Source organism: Perognathus longimembris, chromosome 22 (assembly GCF_023159225.1).
Source record: "Perognathus longimembris pacificus isolate PPM17 chromosome 22, ASM2315922v1, whole genome shotgun sequence".
Taxonomy (NCBI): Eukaryota; Metazoa; Chordata; class Mammalia; order Rodentia; family Heteromyidae; genus Perognathus; species Perognathus longimembris.
In genome coordinates, this window is record NC_063182.1 from 12,402,514 (window position 1) to 12,423,226 (window position 20,713).

The 20,713-nt window shown below is 37.4% G+C and overlaps 1 protein-coding gene across 3 annotated transcripts in view; it reads left to right on the plus strand.

Annotated features, from left to right (window-relative positions):
• Nucleotides 1–20,713, plus strand: part of Rasgrf2 (Ras protein specific guanine nucleotide releasing factor 2) — a 201,947-nt gene that overhangs the window by 107,072 nt on the left and 74,162 nt on the right. For 2 of the 3 annotated variants that reach the window (XM_048331557.1, XM_048331558.1), the window contains exons 13-15: nucleotides 8,188–8,270; nucleotides 12,512–12,760; nucleotides 13,420–13,808. In XM_048331557.1, the coding sequence (XP_048187514.1) occupies nucleotides 8,188–8,270; nucleotides 12,512–12,760; nucleotides 13,420–13,808 (721 nt within the window). The remainder of the gene's footprint in view (nucleotides 1–8,187; nucleotides 8,271–12,511; nucleotides 12,761–13,419; nucleotides 13,809–20,713) is intronic. The other variant, XM_048331559.1, reaches the window with a different exon arrangement.

The window sequence follows — 20,713 nt, forward strand, 5'->3', positions numbered from 1 at the left end:
TCTGAGCCCCATTCCAGATGCCCTTCTTAACTTCGTAGGCTTAAGGAGCTCCATAGATCACTTCTGCAAATACTCTGCCCTGAAGCAGGAGCTATTTCCATCTCTAAACCCCACAATGCACTCAGAAACAGTTTGGCTTTCATTGTATATAACATTTTCTTCTTATCCCATTCACTTCTTTCTATAGCTATACAAGTTTTTCATATTCTTCGAATGACTCCATATGTATGTGTATGTGCATATATGCACTGGACATGTATATGTGTCACAGACGTATATTCTACATGAATTTACCACCGTTATAGCTTCTTCCAGATAATGAGGCATTGAACCTGTTTCCCGAATTTTAGGATGAGTACTTAATATGATGCTAAGATCTTTATGCAGGAGTTTATGCACTTTTTACAGTTCCCTGCTGATACCTGTTCCCTAAAGAGTACAAGCTAGCTCAGCGGGCATGACTATTCAATTCCTTTAAAAAATACAAAACTAACTGTTTCCTTCCATGATTAATAAGGGTTCTATGTAACTTTCTTCTAAGTCCTGAAAAAAGTTGAATTATGTTACATTTATCCCTCTTACTGATAATTTAATGAAAAACTAGTTTTTCCTTCTAGTGTTTTAAATTTACTTTTATGCAGTTATTAAAAAGATTAGCAATTTTCCCTATTTCTATTTCTTTTCTAAAATTATACTAGATGGACATTAGTTCACTGGGACTATTCTTTTCGACATAGAAAATGAGCATATTCTTTCCATTCAAATCATGAATATGTTCTCCATTGTTTTGGCTTTCAAAGTTTTTGTCACTATTTTTCAAAATGTTATTTTTGTAGAATGATTTGAAATCACCTTGCTAGCCATTGTATCAAACTATACTAATCATACATGGTTCTTATTTAAGACAGTAGTGAGTCCTGAGTATCAATACAACCCAAGTTCCACGTAAGGAATACTACAAAATTTAAGACTTGTAGCTTTGCCAGGTCTCTCTCTGAAGTAATAATTTTGAGGAGGAACAATTGCTTGACTGATTAATTGTTCCTTTAGTTGCACCAGCAGGGCCATAATTAACTGTTGGTGCCTCCAGCAAAACATGCAAATGGCTAGTAGTCTCAACCAATAATTCTTTCTCTTTTTATCTATTTATAGGGAGGGATTTGAGGGGGAAAATTTGACCATTCATTACAATATAGTACCCTCATCTGTGCTTGTCTTACTATCGTGCATAATAGTGTATTATACAGATTTTTCTGTAATTATGAGAATTAACTAAAATGTAGAATTAAAATTCACCTCTGTACTTCTTGGACTGGCCAGAAATTCTCTATTTTGTGCCAAAATTTAGACCTACATAGACAAATTTGTGCTCATAGGACATGCTTGTTCCCTTAAAATAGCTTCTCTGCTACCAAAAAAGAATTTTCTTCTTTGACATAAAAATGGTGAATTTAAAGAAAAAATGGACTCTAACCTTTCTTCCTACTACTTAGGAGTACTGAGAAGGTAAAATAATATGGTGACACAGTAGATCACTGACCTTTGAACAGGTGCTGCCTTAAGCAAGGCACTTAATATGTAAAGCAAGACTCAACATTGGCCAAGGATCAGCTACATCAAAATTACCTGGGGTCTTGTGAATCTTCATACACTTAGATCTATCTTAGTCATTAAAAACTGAGCTAAACTACCCATGACTTATGATTTTAGTTTCATTATCATATTCATTTCCAGGTTTATTATAATGCACACAAATTCAATGAGACATTAAGATAGCTAATATCCTTCTTATTTTTATGAGTCCCCGTGCCCTGAGTTAATTCTATTCATTCCCTGAAGCCTCATGGATTTTTCCCAACCAAGATGAGGAGTCTTAAACTCCAATTTCCTGCTTTACTCTATTATACTAAAATGAACTATTTCTCAAACTTAAAAAAACACATACATACTAATATAATCATGAATATGATTGTCCCTTGGTATCCACACGGAATTGGTTGTTGAATTCCTAGGATACAACATCTAAGGATTCTCCAGATCCTTATAGAAAGTGGTGCAGTATTTCCGTGTCACCTACATGCAACTTCCCATATACTTTAAGTCTCACCTAAATCCCTTATACTAACTAAAACAATGGTTGCTGTGAAAACAATTGTTAAACTATATTGTTAAGGGACTGTAAATAAACTATACTGTTTAGGGAACAGTGATGAGAAAATAAATCTGTATATATTCTCATACAGATGCATTTTTTCTGCCTAATTTCCGTCTACAGATAGTTCGACCACAGTTGCCAAAACCAGAAGAGATGCATGGCCATGTTTTTTGTATCACATCTTGCACTCTAGTATGTTCACATATACACTTACATATGAAAACTGTTGTAGGTGAGTTTTTTTGTTCAATTTCTAGAGTACTGCCCTGTCTTCACGATAACATTACTTGAAGTTCTAAATGGTCTCAAATTTGTGATCCTCCTGCCTCCCTGAATACAGCATGTGCCACATGGCTGGCCTGAAGTCCCAAATGGGAATGTTATTAAAGCAGCGATCACTGGTCGAAGTAGCGTGCGTGAACCCCAGAGCCCCCGGGAAGCCCTTTTATCTAATACTCTGTCCCTGAAGCCTATCTTGGGGGAGAAGCACATTGCTCTATTATAATATGATCTATGTATCACTTTATTATCTACCTGTCTATCCCTCCAATTATTATCCCACATAGATTGTGTGGCAATTACCAGACTCTTTGTATAATAACTAAGATATGATTTTTTATTATATGTCTTTTCTTTCTGAGCTTGGGTTCATATTGGATGAAACTTGAGCATAAGTGAAAACTTTTTCATTCTTGTTGGGAATAATTTGAATGTTTTACACGTGAATCAGAAAGATTTATGATGGAGACCTGACACTGGATATGAGATGCACAAAAGTAGTCACATAAATTTCTTCTTTTAGATATAAAACATTTAGCTCAAGTTACAACCCTGGCCTGTTTTAGATCTCCTGTAGCTTCACACAGGATTGGTAAAATAAACATTGAGGATATAGTTGATATTTACAGGTAGTTTGTTTCTCTAACCAGAAACAACAAGGGAACTTAAAGCTGGGTCAAAAACTTATCAACTGAAGACTTGAAGATGTAGAAATGATTTTAGATTGGACATTGGCCCCAAGCCCTAGAATAATTAAACTCTAAGAGGACACAAACTAGCCTTGGACTGTGGATCAGAAGCCCTGGTTAAAGCTTGGATCATGGATGGTGTCCCCTCTGTAAAATAAGAACTTTAAAAAATGTCATCCTTTGGCCAAAGAAATAAATAAGGACATTTTGTTTTGGCTTTTGATTTAAAAAAAAAAAAGTAAAAGTGTGAATGTTTCTCTGGCCTATACATTTAAAATCGGATTTCTAATATTCACATGGTGTGAAAATTCCAAACAGAGAAATTATTATAAAAGGGACTTTTTGACTGAATTCTCAAGAAACTTGAAGAAACAAATGAAAATACATGTTACACACCAGGCTCATAGGATGAGTTCACATAAATATAAAGAAAGAATTTTAAAAAGAACAAAGCTTATCTGTTAATCAAACTGATAATCCAAAGATAAAAACTATTGACATCAAAATTACAAATTTATTGGAAGTTGATAAAAGAGAGTGGATCAATCATACTTGAGAATATTAAATGCTAAGTAATATGATTTCAAGGAAATGATCTTTTCACAGAGTGATATATAGAGGGATACACTCCTAGAGAATAGACCATGGGGTATATAGCATTTAAAACGAATGTACTATATAGATAAATATGAATATATCTCAAGGCAATATTACATGAACAATAATATCTATATAAATTTTAAAAATGGAAATGATATTATGTGCTACAGTGAGAAAATTCATGCATGCCAAGTAAAATAAAAAATAAAGCAAAGGACTTGGCATTAGTGGAACCTCTGTAATCCTAGCAACTCAGGAGGGTGAGATCTGAGAACTGGCGTTTGAAGCCAGCCTAGGAAAGCAAGTCCATGTTACTCTTACCTCCAATTATCCACCAAAAAGTGAAAAGTGTAGCTCAAATAGTAGCATGTTAGCCTTGAGCAACAACCCACATGGACAGCACCCAGACCCTGAGTTCAAGGCATAGAGCTCCCCATTTTCCTCCAACACACACAAGAGCTAGAATGAAATGACATAATCAACTATAGGATAGTATTTCCTTCTGAGTTCAAAAGAAGCTGTGTTCGTGATGTTTTATACCCTTCAAAGAAAGCAAACATGGAAAAGTTTAGTATTTGTTAAGTCTAGGTGGCTGGTATGAAAGTCTCATTTTTTTTCTATGTATTTAAAGTATTTCATAATTAAAGACAGAAACATTAAAATGAAAAAATAGAAGTCTACATTTATTGGCTCTGTACATATATGTCTTAAGGTCCAGAATTGTGAATTACAAATTATGAATCCCTATATTCATAAAGAGAGATAACTGTAAAAAAAAAAACCAACAAAGATCTCTTTCATTCTGTCTTAAATGATCTTCTCATTGTGGTTAGAAAAGCAATTTTGAAGTAATAGCATGTCTATTATTGTTCAAAGCAACTTCATACATTTTTTCACCCTGTCCTCAATCTCCCTACACTTTTCCAAGTAATAGTCACACAATTAGTGCTTAATAAATGCAAACATATGACAACCATGTAGTAATGTCCTTAGTGCCACATAATGAGTATGTCTTCTTGGTGCTTTTGAGGAATCCAAAGATAACCTGATTTTCATTAAATGCTGTGTTATTCAAATAAACAGTCTGTCATCTATCTATCTATCTATCTATCTATCTATATCTATTTTCTATTGATTAATCTATATCAATCAATTGATAGTTTTTTTCACCAGAAATATTTCAAGTTGCTTTTTAACAATGATCATTTTTAATTTTTGCTGTGTTTTTTTCCTCTTAGCAGCAACTCACCAGATTTTAATATTTCTGTCTATCTCTGCCTCTTCCTCCTAATTCAAATCTACCTCATAGGAGACATGGATTATTTCATTTATTGGCATAATGTTGTTCTGAGAATCCCTTGGGCCTCCATTCATTCTTCCTTTATTTACAATGAACACCGCCTTGAGGCCACTGTAGATCTTCCAAAATAAATGGCTGCCTTGAAATCTTCAGTGACTTTCCATCTGCCTCTGGATCACATTCTCTGGGGGCCACCATGGGGGGGGCGGGGGCTCATTTGAAATTGTTCTTTTCAACCAATGATTAGGGAGTTTATATTTTTAAAGTTTGGTAAAATTTGTAGCTACCTTAAAAATATTGTTGAGGACATTGTTCACTACATGATTCAATAGTTTCTTTACAAGAACATTTGTCTATGGTCTTAGACTAGTATTAACTGAATTTCTGCTCCACTGCCGATTTTGTAGCTTGGTTGGTGTCCTTTGTGAGGCTTTTCAATAGCTCAGCTAATCTTGATGCTCACTTACTAGAAATGTTTTCAATATAAACTGTGTGTCATTGCCTCATTCTAGGCTTCATTTTTATCACTTTCCACTTTATCCAAATCCCTTCTGATTCCAGTTTTTGTCTTTTAAAAAATATTTTGTTTTATTTTTATTGTCAAGGTGATGTACGGAGGGGTTACAGTTACATATGTAAGGTACTAAGTACATTTCTTGTCAAACTTGTTACCTCCTCATTTTTCCTTTAACTTCTCTGCACCCTAATTCCCCCCACCCCGAGTTGTACAGTTGGTTTACAACATACTGTCTTTTAATTATTGCTATTGTATTGGTTCACTTTTTACCCTTTGTCTCACCACTTTGATGTTCCCTTCCCTAATTCAGATTAACCTATATACAATAGCCAGGGTACCAAAATCAAACATAGTGACAACAGAGGCTAAACCATAAGGAAGAAAAAGAAAAAAGCATGATTTCACACAGTACATCGACACACTGATAAATCACTTATTTCCATAACTTGGGGTTCATTTTGCTTGGTATCATCTTATGTGGTCACATGTACATAGCTATTGAGCTATCGTGATCATCTGTTAGGACTATCCTAGGCATTTACTAATTATTATGAATGAGAGAAAGTATAGAGTCAATGTTTCTTTGGGTCTGGCTCACATCACTTAGTATGATTTTTTTCAAGTCTTTCAATTTCCTTATGAATGAGGCAATGTCATTCTTTCTGATAGAAGGATAGGATTCCATTATGTATGTATACCACAATTTCTTGATTGGTTCATTTACTGAGGGGCATCTGGGTTGGTTCCATATTTTAGCTATGGTAAATAGTACTGCAATAAACATGGCTGTGCTGGTAGCTTTAGTATGGTCTTGCTTGTGATCCTTCAACTTTTGTCTTATTGTGTATATTTTTATAACCTATCTTGCAGGAATAAGATGGGAATACAACTCATATATAAGCACACACAATCAAATTTATAGTGAAACCACCAAACATATATATATATGTCAAAATTATGCTCAAGTTTAAGAAAATGTATAGAAGGATTAAAAAATTTGGCTTTATTTTTATAATATGGGGCCTTTTATACCTCACATAAGATGTAGAACAAAACTTTATTTTATTTTTAAACAATGTACAATGAGAGCTAGGCACTGCTGGCTCATGCCTGTAATCCTAGCTGCTCAAGAGGCTGAGATTCAGGCTGGGAATATGGCCTGGTGGTAAAGTGTTCATCTCATATACATGAAGCCCTGGGTTTGATTCCTCAGCACCACATATATAGAAAAAGCCGGAAGTGGCGATGTGGCTCAAGTGGCAGAGTTGCTAGCCTTGAGCAAAAAGAAGCCAGGGACAGTGCTTAGGCCCTGAGTTCAAGCCCCAGAACTGGCACAAAAACAAAACCAAACAAAAAGAGGCTGAGATTGGAGGATCAAAATTTGAAGCTAGTCTGGGTAGAAAGGTTTGTGAGACTCTTACCTCCAATGAACCAACCAAAAGCTGGAAGTGGAGCTGTGGCTTAAGTAATAGAATACTAGCCTTGAGTAAAAGAAGCTCAGGGAGCAGTGTCCAAGCCCTGAGTTCAATCCCTAGAATCAGCACAAAACAAAACAAAACATACTCTGGAGTTTATCATGCTATTTGTGTGCATACATATTATGTATATTTGATCATAGAAAGCTTCTTCTGTTATTCTTTCTCTCCATTTTATTTTTACAATTTTAATGTGTTTAAACATGCTACAAAACCAATTTTAAGGGAAAACAATTAGGAAAATGACTGATAGAATAAATTGACTGAATAGTACATGGACACAGGGCTTATGGTCTCACTGAGCTCAGACCCCAGCTTCTCTGTACCATTAGTTGTGGCCACAAAACATTATATAGTATCCTGGGAACTGGAGGCAATTTCTAATCTTCAAATTAATTTAATTTTTTGTTTTATTCAAAAGGAATTACAATTCAAAATAAATTCTCTGTAATCCAAAATAATGACAGAGGAAAATGTAAACTTTTGAAGGCACAGTTATAAGGAAAGAAAACAGATAATGAGCAAAAGAACCTGAAAAGAGAAAAAAAAAGTCTCAGGGTTTTAAATGCATCAGAAACAGTAGAAATTACACTGTGCCCCCTTACCAGCCCCACATGGTGCCAATAGAAACTGCTAGACACACTAGTAAAATGTGGGGATTTATTGGCAAAGAGATACCTGAGAAGTGGGCACAAAACTGGCTAGTGAGAAGAGTTGAATTCCATCCAAGACCAAATTTCTACTTCCCATCCCTGATGGTAGAAAGTGATTATGGCAGAGACGATCACAGTCAGAAGGTATAAATGGGGATGATGGGACATTATGATCTGGATACTTAGGGAACACATTAGGAACATACAGCCCTGTTTCTATCCACAGGCATTTGCCAGGCTGTTGGTTTGTGTACAGTTTGGGAATACAGTTACTGAATCTATTCAGCCACATGTAACTCTGATCTGGTGATGGTTGGTGGGGTGGCCATGTATGTGCAGGACTCTCACACAGATGAATTTGTTCTCATAAACAAATTTGTTGAATGGTAACTCCTTTGTACTACTTAATGGGTAATTTTTAAAAATTAAGTATTTGGGGCTGTAAACATTTTTGGGAATATATGGATCTGCTTAAGTTTTCCTGTGGGTTTTAATTGCTTCTTTTTTTTTTAATTTCAGTGTGTGGACAATATACGATGTAATGGCTTAATGACTATAGTGTTTGAAGAAAATTCCAAAGTTACTGTGCCACATATGATTAAGTAAGTGTAAAAGCCCTTTCCTTTGCATTTTAATCAAGATCAAATTGGCAGAGAATGTAAAACCTTGAATAAAATATTGCTGTCGTAGGAGTTTCCTTCTTATTAGAAATGTTTCTTGACAATGATATAAATAATAAGAAAGACTACCGAAATGCTTTTTCAGAATCACTGCTTATTATATAAAATAATAAGAAAGACTACCAAGATGTTTTTTTTCAGAATCACTGTTTATTATCTCATACGATAGAAAAATTGTTCTTCATAATGTTAGCATATGCCCTTACTCATCAAAAGGTTCAAATTCAATATTAAAAAATGAATTTATGACAGATGTGTTTAAAGTCAGAGGATGGATCAAGCTGTGGATGATTTATTTGGGCATCTTCCAAGTGGGTATGAATCCTATTACTCACATTTGGCTGGAAAGATGTTTAGATTTGAACACACTAACAAATGGAAACAACTGGTTTGACTCTGATACCCTGGCCTGGATCTGATGCCAGCAAGTGACTGCTTAAGACTGCCATCCTGCCCTATAAATACTCCAACAAAGGCAATCTTTTAAATGAGAAGTTACAAATGTGCTAGAGCTTTCTGTATTAATACTTTTGTCTCCACACTATTTTGTTTTCAAATTCAGAATTGTGTGGGGACTGTTTTGAAATGGACCACATTGTTCCTTAACCACATTTTCTTGGCTATTTGCATTCCCAGTTTTAAGAGTAAAGTGTATTTTAAAGGAAAATTGGCTCTATCTTTTCAAACAAAAGTGATTTGAAACTAAGAACATGCTTCTTTTATGCCTTCTTGTATGAATATTTTGAGCTCTGGACTGTTTATACAGAGACAAAATAAATAACATTGCACTTCAAAGGATGCCTTTGCTATTCTGACACATAGTAACAATAGTACAGTTGTGGAACTTAGTATGTTACACGAAGGCAGACGGCTTAATGCTAGAAAATAAAAATAAAATTTAAAGTATTTTAAGGATGGCTATTTTAAAGCTCCAGAGCAAAAATTTCTTTTACATTCCATTTTCTAAATGCTTCTTTGAAACACGGATCACTTTAAAATGTATGATGCTAAGATTAAGAACAAGTAGGCAACCATGAGTCTGAAAGCATAATTTATGGCCTCATTTTGATTTCTTATCATTGGATTAGAATTTTCTTATTAATTTTTTTACCATAGGAGTATTATTTTAACATTTCACAAAGTGCTATGTATTATGTTCATTCTTTTTTAGAAAGTTGCCTCTGAAGATGATGTGTTCACAAAAGTCCAATTGCTTTAGAACTAGAATGTGTCAGGCAAAATCTCCAGACCTCCAGTTATCCATCCATCCTGTATGCATACATCTTGTTAATACTGAAGACAATTTTAATTTTGTGGCTGGCACCAGGATCCATCTGCTCCCCTACCATACCAGTCCGACCATATCCAATCTCATTTGCATGATCACTTTTATATAGAGCAAAACTTTTGTGCCTTTGGGGGTACAGCATTGATACATGAACAAGCAGGAACTGCTTTTCTTCTAAGAGTCTTGGGTTATAAGGATTAAAGCTAAGAAATCTAGACTACACTAGTTACATTTCTAAGACAGAGTGAAGTTACTTGTATTTATTCTAGATTTCCCAGCATCGTTGGGCCTGATTCTTCTCAATCAGTGGAAAGAGTATTATTTTACCATCTCTGTTCCAATCCAAACTCTCTATTTGTGCTTTTCTCTGTATCTGTTTCCATGGCAACATGCCATGGTGGGGGGAATAAAGAGTTTTTAGAGTTAAAAGACAAAATACCTTAGTGTATTTATGTCATATTATTGACACAATAATACTTAGTAAGCACTCCCTTCCTTTTCAGATTTGCCCATCACAAAAAATGATTTGTTTTGGATCTCTTACAATTGCTTTTTATGTTTACCACAAAGGAGTTGCTATTATCTTGGGAGGCTTAAGTAACACATTCTACCTTTCTTGAGAATCCTTTAGGAAATAAAGTAAGATCCTATTCAGTGTAATAAAAGAAAATTAAGTAATTCTATAGTATTTATTCTCATTTCTTAAAATGAAAATAAGATCACAATTTTGAAGGACAATGGCATAATTAGTTTAAGTTAATTTTATACAGACTGCAACATATTTTGTCTGTGTTTTGTACAAGTGAATTGTAACAGAAAGGTGTGAAGTTTAAAACCTCAATCAGAATGCAAAATCATGACAACTATAAGGTGAAATGTATCCACTTAAATGATGTCTGGTTAAAGCTTTCTTTTAAAACTACTTGACCTCAACTTTCTTAGAAAATGGAGACTTGGGCTGGGGATATGGCCTAGTGGCGAGAGAGCTTGCCTTGTATACATGAGGCCCTGGGTTCAATTCCCCAGCACCACATATACAGAAAACGGCCAGAAGTGGCGCTGTGGCTCAAGTGGCAGAGTGCTAGCCTTGAGCAAAAGGAAGCCAGGGATAGTGCTCAGGCCCTGAGTTCAAGGCCCAGGACTGGCCAAAAAAAAAAAAAAAAAGAAAGAAAATGGAGACTTTTGGTGGTTAACTGAAAGAAAAAGTGATCGTTTCATTTAGCTGTTTCAGAGTAGATTGATAGATTAATAAAAGTTACTCAGGTCATTTTTACAAGAGAGAAAATTAAGAATCAGAAAAGCAAAGTTGGTTGAGGGTCATATAAAGAATAGCAGAGCTGCATTGTTTTTAAGAATCTCCAAAGATGTGTTTGTATATTCCAAAATCAATGAAATGACTAAAGCTCACAGGCCACTCCTTGCCATGCCCTCAGTAGGATGGGCTGGGCATTGAAAAGGCTCCTTCAGGCTGCAAATGCAACACTACTGGCTGTGCTGAGCATACTTTGAGCTGGGAATCTTCTAAAAGCAAGCTAAGAAAGCTATTGATTCTTTTGTAGCCAAAAGAAAATAAGCATATAATTTGAAATCTCTAAGTGCTAAAAGATTGAAGTAAGAGTTCTCACAACAAGCCAACTGACTTTTTTTTTAGAAAGCAGCTGTCTGGCTGACAGTCACAGATCCTGTAGCATAGCCTTTAATGAAGTGGAGAAATCAGGGTTCCATTGATTATCTGTAGTGATGCTTCAGGCCAGGTGAACAGGGATCTCAGAAAGCAGCTAAGGTTACCAGTGCTCCTACTCCACTATCCAAGGTGCCTCCCATGGGGGGATGGTGGTAAGGAGAGGGAGGGTAGCCTTTGCAGATTAATAAAAATAAAGTTTTACAGTCTAGTACTGGAAGATATTGCTTAGAGGAACATATTTCACCTACCACTATTGTTTAATGGACTGATTTTTAATACTGTAGAGTATTTGGTGCCAAATTATCTGTTAAGTTGTATTCAGAAAAATTAAGCACATTAATAAGCCAGGAAGAATGAAATAAACAAATCAGGAATTTGGCTCAAGCAGATAAGGAAAGACCCCCTGAACTGTAGGAAGGTGTTAGAAATAAATAATTGAAAAAAGAACAAACACTAATAAAATGTATTGAGTAGAATTGGTAAATAGCAGTTTCTAGAGGGAAAAATTGAATTAGACAATATTTTATATGCTATTTCTTATATAGTAGAGAGGCTGTCACCCGCTACTTAAAAAAAAAAATGTTCACAGCAGCTTTATCCAAAGTAGCTAGACCAAGAAGAGCCTGGACGATTGTTCTGAGAATAAATGTGGCCATAATGAGAATTTATTATGGGAAACACACAGTACTGACAGGGCACAGCACAGTTGCAAATGTGCTGTGTGCACACGACCCCCTAAGGTAGGAAGGTGTAGGGGTGCTGGCATCTGCAGTGCCCCTGAACAGGACACACAGGTCACCTGCTACTTGCTTAAGAAGATCAAATCATCTGCTTTAAGAAATGGGTTTTCTTCTTCCTACAGCAGGTTTTGTTTTTTTCTCATTTCATTTTCCTAAAGTGAAAGAACAGGAAAAGGAATCCTTCACAGTGACATGAACTGTTTGCACATCCTCCACAATTAATGTTGGCCTTTCCACATGGGCATCATTGCATACAATGTTCATAAACACATGAGACATTCGTAGTACCCTGGTGGGTTTGCATGTCACATTTAAATGCCTATCTTCACATTTTCTACCAAATGGAATGGAAAGCCCACACAAGAGGGTGTGTTTAAACATGCTCAAATCCTCAGTGGTTGAGTAGAAGCCTCTTTCCCGATTGGCTAATGTACTTCTGTCTTGTACATAGGTCAGATGCCCGTCTTCATAAAGACGACACTGACATTTGCTTCAGTAAAACACTCAACTCCTGCAAAGTGCCCCAGATCCGCTACGCCAGCGTGGAGCGTCTCTTGGAACGCCTGACTGACCTGCGGTTTTTGAGCATTGATTTCCTCAACACCTTTCTGCACACCTATCGCATTTTCACCACAGCTGCGGTGGTACTGGCAAAGCTCTCTGACATCTACAAGAGGCCTTTTACCTCTATCCCTGTCAGGTGTGCCTTTCTGTTTTCTGTCATTGTGTAGATGTATGCCTTAGGGTGTTGACTTATCTCAGAACCTTCAATGCCCACCCCCTCAAGCCCTACCCCCAGCAGAACTGGTAAGGAAAGGCCACAGAGTTGCCTAGAGAAGAAATTGAGCACCCTGCAGTCCTTCAAGTGGCCTTTGATTGTTCTGTGATTATTTAAAGGCTAACTTGGGGCCTTTGTCTTTCTTTTTTTGAAATTGTGCTTTTCCAACTTTAATATATATATATATATGTATATACACACATATGTGTATATATATATATACACATATGTGTGTATATACATATATATATATATCATTGGGGGATATCTTGTTAAATTCCAGGAAAATCAGTGGATTTGGTTTGGACCTAACTTCTGTATATCTGACAAGGTCCTCCAAAAATGTTAGTCTTGTTCTGCTTGTCCTTAAGGGACCACAGACGAGGAGCAGGGACTAGAAAATGAGCATCTGGGAACTTTGGAAAGGACTATTTAGACTAAAGAAAGCCCAACAGTAGAAGTGTAAATTGCAGACTTTACGTGGAGGGACTATGTTCTTTAGTGACATGTTCTTGGGACATTGTTGTCACTGGGTCATTGGCTTGCTACTGTTAGTTAACAGCGTTTACTCTTCTTTTTAGGTCATTAGAGTTGTTTTTTGCCACCAGCCAAAACAACAGAGGTGAACATTTGGTGGATGGAAAATCCCCACGACTGTGTCGCAAATTCTCTTCCCCACCACCACTGACAGTGTCCAGAACATCCTCCCCAGTGAGGGCCAGAAAGCTGTCCTTGACTTCTCCCTTGAATTCAAGGATAGGAGCCTTAGACCTGACCACATCCTCGTCTTCCAGCAGCCCTACCACCACCCACAGCCCTGCCGCGTCCCCACCACCACACACTGGTAAAGTACCGTTGGATCTTAGCAGAGGCCTCTCTTCTCCAGAGCAAAGTCCCGGATCTGTAGAAGAGAATGTAGATAATCCCCGCGTGGATCTGTGTAACAAGCTAAAGCGAAGTATCCAAAGAGGTATTATCTAGCTCATCGATGTGATCACACCCCATTTTGCTGATGCTGCTTTCCCACTATTCCTGCTAGACCCCTCAGCCCTTACTTTACCACCTTTCCTAGAAAGTAGAATTCATAATGCACGGTGGGCTAATTTGAAGAGAACTTTTCCTTAGTTCCTTCCAACCTCTGTGGAATGAAAAGCAGACTTAGTTGTCCTCATCCTCTACTGCCCAAGGCTAGCTGTAATCAGTTGTGTATGGAAGAGCTGCTGGTCTGGACGCCTTTTGTGGAATTTCTTGGGGTTTGGTTAAAGCTGGTTGGTGACGAGCCTACCACAGGCTTTTTGTAGAGGCAGGCTGCTCCTCTACCACCACTGTTTGCCCTAAACACCTGTGGTGCTCCTACCTTTTTCCACTATGAATGACCTTGTCTGAAGACTTTACTTATGAGGCTGATGTTCCATATTACTTTAGAGCCATCCAAAGAAAAACCAAAGCAGAGACTATGTTAATTATCTGTGACTCAGGCAAGATGGGTTTTTGTTTCTCGGTCCTTACAATTTATTGCAGTTAGCACACAGTTTAAAATTTTACCAACACATCAATAGTACAAAACTAAATGCATCATAATTTATTCCACCCTCAGGAAAACAAAACATACCATGATTATCAAGGCTAGCTGTCAGTCTGAGTTTTAGAACAAAGGAAGAATGGGGGGGGGAAGCCATTGCTCACAATGACCACAAAACACAATCCCCCCCCCAAAGTCTCCTTTCTCACAGACATTGATAATGTCTTCAAATTAATAAAAAATAATTTAGCACAAACTCTATCTAAAAATGCAGAAACTCCTTAGGTAACTAAAGGTAATGCTCCAAGGCCATTTTCACAGAAAAATATAGAACATTTCACAAGATTTTTTTTTCTTTTATCAGTCACAGATTTGAATTCAGCCTGGGCAGTGTTCTTGAGCTACTTTGCAAAAGGCCTGTGCTCTACCACTTTGAGCCACGGTGTCACTTCTGGTTTTCTGGGGGTTAATTGGAGAGAAGAGTCTCGTAGACCTTCCTGCCTGGGCTGGCTTTGAATCACGATCCTCTTATCTCAGCCTCCTGAGTAGCTAGGATTACTTGCAGGAGCCACCAGTACCTGGCAGACAAGATGGTTTTTAGTATGTAGATTCAGTCATAGGGTTTCCTGCTTAAATTCTGTAACGATTTCTCACTTCACATAGAATAAAGTACATTCTTCCTTCCAAGTAGTTTAGGGCTTAGGAGACTTGAATACTCTCTCTCTTTCTTCTCTTTCTCTCTTCTCTTCCTCCCTCCTCTCTTTCTCTTCTAGGCTTGCACATGCCATATTCCCTATCTACTGTACTACAGTCCTATTAATTTTTAGTTTGTGACCCAGAAATGCCTTATCTCTTCCTGGCTTGAGGCCTTTGCCCTTGTTCTTCCTTCTGCCAAGACAGCTCTTCTGACGCCAGCTCCTAGAGGTCAGTGACCTTGTTTATCTTATTCACATCTGTATTCTTAGTACCTTGGACAGTGCCTTATAGGAAGTATATTTTATGTTAAATGATCTGGGGCAGCGGTTTACACCTGTTATCCCATCTACTTGGGAGGTGAAAATTTAGAGGGTCATGATTGAAGACAACTGAGGCTAATAAAAAGTTAGCCAAGGGCTGGGGATATGGCCTAGTGGCAAGAGAGCTTGTCTCTTATACATGAGGCCCTGGGTTCAATTCCCCAGCACCACATATACAGAAAACGGCCAGAAGTGGCGCTGTGGCTCAAGTGGCAGAGTGCTAGCCTTGAGCAAAAGGAAGCCAGGGAGAGTGCTCAGGCCCTGAGTTCAAAGCCCAGGACTGGCCAAAAAAAAAAAAAAAAGTTAGCCAAATCTTTCATCAACCAACAAGCTGAGACTGATGGTCCATGTCTGTGGTCCCAGCTATATGAAGGCCTAGGTAGAAGGATTATAGTCCAGGCTAGACTGGCCAAAACTCATGAGGTCTTATTTGAAAAATAACTAAAGCAAAAAGGACTGGGGACCTAGATCAGATGGTAGGGTACCTTTATGCCAAGCACAAGGCTCTGAATACAAACTACAGTACCAAAAGAACAAAAAACAAAACAAGAAAAAAATTGGTTAAATAAATGGAAGAAACAAAACACTCAGTGAACTAACAAAGATTCCTCTCATTGTTCTACTCATTGTACAATGTGGGTGATTCTTTTTTTGCTTGTAAAATCTCAGCCAAATTGGCAAAGAGTTTTTTTTTTATTCCAGCATATCACTACTGACTTATTTATTGGTATCATAAAAATGGTGCAACAGATCCAAGTGTTTGAATGTTAAAGCTGATCATTCGGATGAAATTCAAACTTTGTTTTCTGACTTCTTGAAGCTTCTATGAGCTGTCTCTTCCAGTTCATTTCAATGAGTTTACTGCATACAGTACTTAATGGAATTTTAACTGGAGAGGTTGTCATCATCAAAAGTAGCATCTTTTTTTTAATGAGAAATTTTCTAAATTGACAAGTTAGCAACTAAGGAGGAGGAAAGGGGGTAGATAATTAAAAAGTCATTGGAACAACAAGCTTCAGTGAAGTACTGATGGATTCTTCTCAGAATGAGGCAGCACAGGAGCTGACAAGGTTCCAGCAGCACTTGGGTGCCTCTGCAGAGTGACAGACAGCTCCTTCTGCCCCTCCTTGGGGCCCAGCATCTTGGGATGCATAGGAAGCATTCTGTTCTAGAGCATGGGAAGGTCTTTCCATTTCTCTGTTGGATTGTGCTAAATTGGAGGAATCTGGAGACGAGGCTGGATTTTTGTGTTCCTTTGAGACAGGAGAGCTTCAGAAACAAGCACTTCAATGTCAAAGCTGAGTGGCTAGAGCTGGGCTTGCCTGCTCTTGGGGCTGGGAGAGGGTCTGTTGCCATAATCATGGCAACCAGTGACCATCAGTAAGGGAATCTCTTTGAGTCAGAGGTCTGTGTACTCCAGAGCCATAACCCTGGCACACAATGACTACTCTACTCTACTCTACCCCTACTCTAGTTCTGTGGATAAAGTAAACCCAGCTCTATGAGCAGGTGGCTACCAGAAGAGGAGCTGGAAAGCTCAAAAGCAGGGGAGATCACACCTATAGAACAGAAGCACAAGCCAAGAAGAGGCATGTGAGCAGGAGGGAGAAAGACGCATGAACAAAGGGCAGGGGTAGCTCCCACAGGTAGCTGATATTGAGGAGAATTGCTCTCAGGGGGACTTTTGACCTGTGTTCAAGTAGGTGGTGGCTCTGCTGAGCAGGCCCTGTTACCACACTTCCTAGGGATTTCTAAAATTAAGTAAAGGGTAAAACAACAAAGATACTTTGAATTTTGTTTCACTTTCTCTTCTTGTTCTACTTACTACGGTAATGATGTTTAAGTTAAGATCGCTCAGTAGGTCACTTGCTGCCAGCTTACACCTATCATCCTAGCTACTCAGAAAGCTGAGACCCAGAGGATCTCATTCAAAGGCAGCCAGGGTAGGAAAGTCCAAAAGACCCCATCTCCAATTAGACAGAAAAAATCTAAGCTGGAAGAGTGGCTCAAGTGGTAGAGCACCAGCTGAACAAGCAAGATGAGTAAAACTTCAAGGAACTGAGTTCCTGTCCCTGTAGTAGGAAAATAAATAAATTAAAAAAGAACTAGCTCAGTAGTTAAGTACCTTCAAAACAACATTTCCACTACATTTTCATCTTGAAAAAACAAAAGAAGCTATGCCTATTAAGCAATACTTTTTTTTCTTTGTCTTTAGCCCCAACCAACAACCACTGTTCTACTTTGTTTGTGTGAGTCTATGTTAAATTCTTCATGTAAGTGGAATCCATGGTATTTACCCTTTTCTGACTGGCTTGCTTTACTTGGGAAAGCATCTTGACATTCCTTCACGTGGTAACATGCGATATGGCATCCTTTGTCTTAAAGATTGAACATTCCGTTGTGAGTATAGACATTTTCCACGCATTTATGTTTCAGTGGACCATTTAGTCACTTCTACTTCTTTTTTTGTGACAATATTTTATTAAAACATATTGGGTACAGCTGGGAATGTGGCCTAGTGGTAGAGTGCTTGCCTCATATACATGAAGCCCTGGGTTCGATTCCTCAGCACCACATACCCAGAAAAAGCCAGAAGTGGCGCTGTTGTTCAAGTGGCAGAGTGTTAGCCCTGAGCAAAAAGAAGACAGGGGCAGTGCAGGCCCTGAGTTCAAGCCCCAGGACTGGCAAAAAAAAAAAAAAAAAAAAAAAAAAAAAAAAAGAGTTCAAAACATATTGGATACAGTTTTAAATATAATTCATTTTAAAATGCATTTCACATGAAATAAATCTTACAATATGAGATTGTGCATTTAGACCTGTTTACATTCTGCAGATCAATACATAGAGGTTCCTAAATCTACAATAATAACACTTTTGAGATTGAAATAGTAGACAAAGAGAGGCTAACAGATACGTTTCTACACCAATTTTATTAAGTTATCTTTTGGTTAGGGCAAAAAAAAGACTAAAATATAAAATTACTATAGTTAGAAATGACTCCTGCATTGGCCTTTCTTAACTTTTACAATACTTTTTGTACTCTAAAAGTACAAATCACAGAAGAAAGAAAATAAACATCTAAGAATGAAAACAATACTACTACATGGAAAAATTAAATATTATGACTCCCTGAAAAAACGTTGTACTGTGTTTCCCAAATGTGATATTAAAATCCTGAAATTAAAAACTGATATATGTTACCTTTTATTTAGATATTTCATGTTTATTAGTATTGAGTATATTATCCCCCTTAATCTTTTCTATGTTGTTTTTTTGCTAACAAAACAATAGTATCAGCAACTAGTCCGATCTTACTGTCTCTAAATCCTTCCTCACTTCTACTTCTTGATGATGATAAATAATACAGCAGTGCATTATTATAAGAGTGCAGATAGCTCTCTGAGTTCTCCATTTCAATCATGGATAGATAGATGGATGGATGGATAGATAGATAGATAGATAGATAGATAGATAGATAGATAGATAGATAGATAGAAAGACAGACAGATCTCCACAAGTGGGATTTCTTGGTCATATGGTAATTTTATTTTCCATTCTATAGATGAACATTTACTGTTGTTTGGTTTTTGTTTTGGTTTTTGTTTTTACAGAAGAAGTACTGCATTGGATCTCCCTAATAGTTCAGATGCTCATTAGAACTTTGTGTGTATGTTAGCCTTCTGTAGTTGTCATTCTAGTGAATGTGAATTGATAATCTTTATTTTTTCCCCCTCTGTTTCTAGAGGTTGTATTTTACTTTGGCTAGTGAAAGGATACAGCTATTAATGGGGTGGGGCCGTATTGGGTTTGAACATGCTAGGTGAGTGCTCTCAAGTGGGTTCTTGCAGTTGCTAGGCAAGTGCTCTACCATTTCAGACACATCCCTACCCCCTATTAAACTTAGATATTTTTTCAGTAGGGTTTATACTCTTCCTATGCTGAGCTTCATACTACCCTTCCGCTCTGGCTCCCAGTGATTACAGGACAGGTACACCATCCAGCTTATTTGTTGAGACAGAATCTTGCTAAAGAATTTTGTTTGGGATGACCTTGGTTTCTGCCTCCTAAGTAGTTGGAATTTATTTTTTATCTAAGAAAAAAGCAAAATATATTCCTTTATTACAATCTAAATCCTTTAACTCTTGAGAGATTTTCAGTCAGGCTGCCCATTGCTTACTGTGATTACATGCTCTACATTAACATTTTGCTTAGGGAAGGAGGGTTCCACTTTGGTCACTAGCTTGTCCAGTTTGGGCTTGTTGAGGTGAGGTCTTGCTAACTTTTTTCTTAAGGTAGCTTGAAGCTATGATCATCTATATTGTTGCCTCCTGAGTAGCTAGCATTATAGGTGTGTGCCACTACACCTGGCCATTTTTTTTTTTTTTTTGCCAGTCCTGGGGCTTGGGCTCAGGAGCACTGTCCCTGGCTTCTCTCTGCTCAAGGCTAGCACTCTGCCACTTGAGCCACAGCACCACTTCTGGCCTTTTCTATAAATGTGGTGCTGAGCAATTGAACCCAGGGCTTCATGTATACGAGGCAGGCACTTTACCACTAGGCTATGTTCCCAGCCTTACACCTGGCCATTTTTATAAAATGTATTTATTTCCTAACTTAATCTTAAAAATGTTTCAGATAGAGTTCAAAGAGACATATGGTATATCTGTAAATAAAAATAAAATGCATAAGGAAATTAGGCAATGCAAAACAAGGGAGGAAAGATAGGTTAGGAGAGGGGTGAGGTTAGTGAACAACTCTCCTAGACTCCTCATAACTTTGTCTTTTTTATTATATTTTTATTATCTTTAAGAAGTTGTACAAAGGAGTTACCATTCAACAGGTCAATTTATGAATACAGTGCATCTTGATTGATGTCGCCCTTTTCATCATTCCTCTTTCCTCTCAACCCAATTCCTCTCCTCAATTTTTAATTTTGTAGAAATACATTGAAAAAAAATGTGACTATGCTTTCTACCCTCTTCTTCTCTTCTTTAATCTACCTTGTAACTGAACTTCCCAGTAACAAAGACAGCAATGCAATCAGTTTTGTGATTTATACTGCAAACTAGGAATATGTTACTTGTAGAGGTCCATCTGTTTGGGCTATTAAGACTTGATACAGGAAACCCTGTGAATAACAGTTTCGAATTAAGACTGGGGTTGTGGCAGTTCTCTGGCATTTCTTTTGTGAAAAGATAAAACAGAAGAATCATAGGCTTAATATTTTCTTTTATTTTGCATTTGTATGTGGATATAATATTTGTTGTGAATAGCTTAGGGAAGTCACAAATGAATACTTCTGGTGTCTAAAAGATCAATGTGCTGGGGTGAGCATGTGTG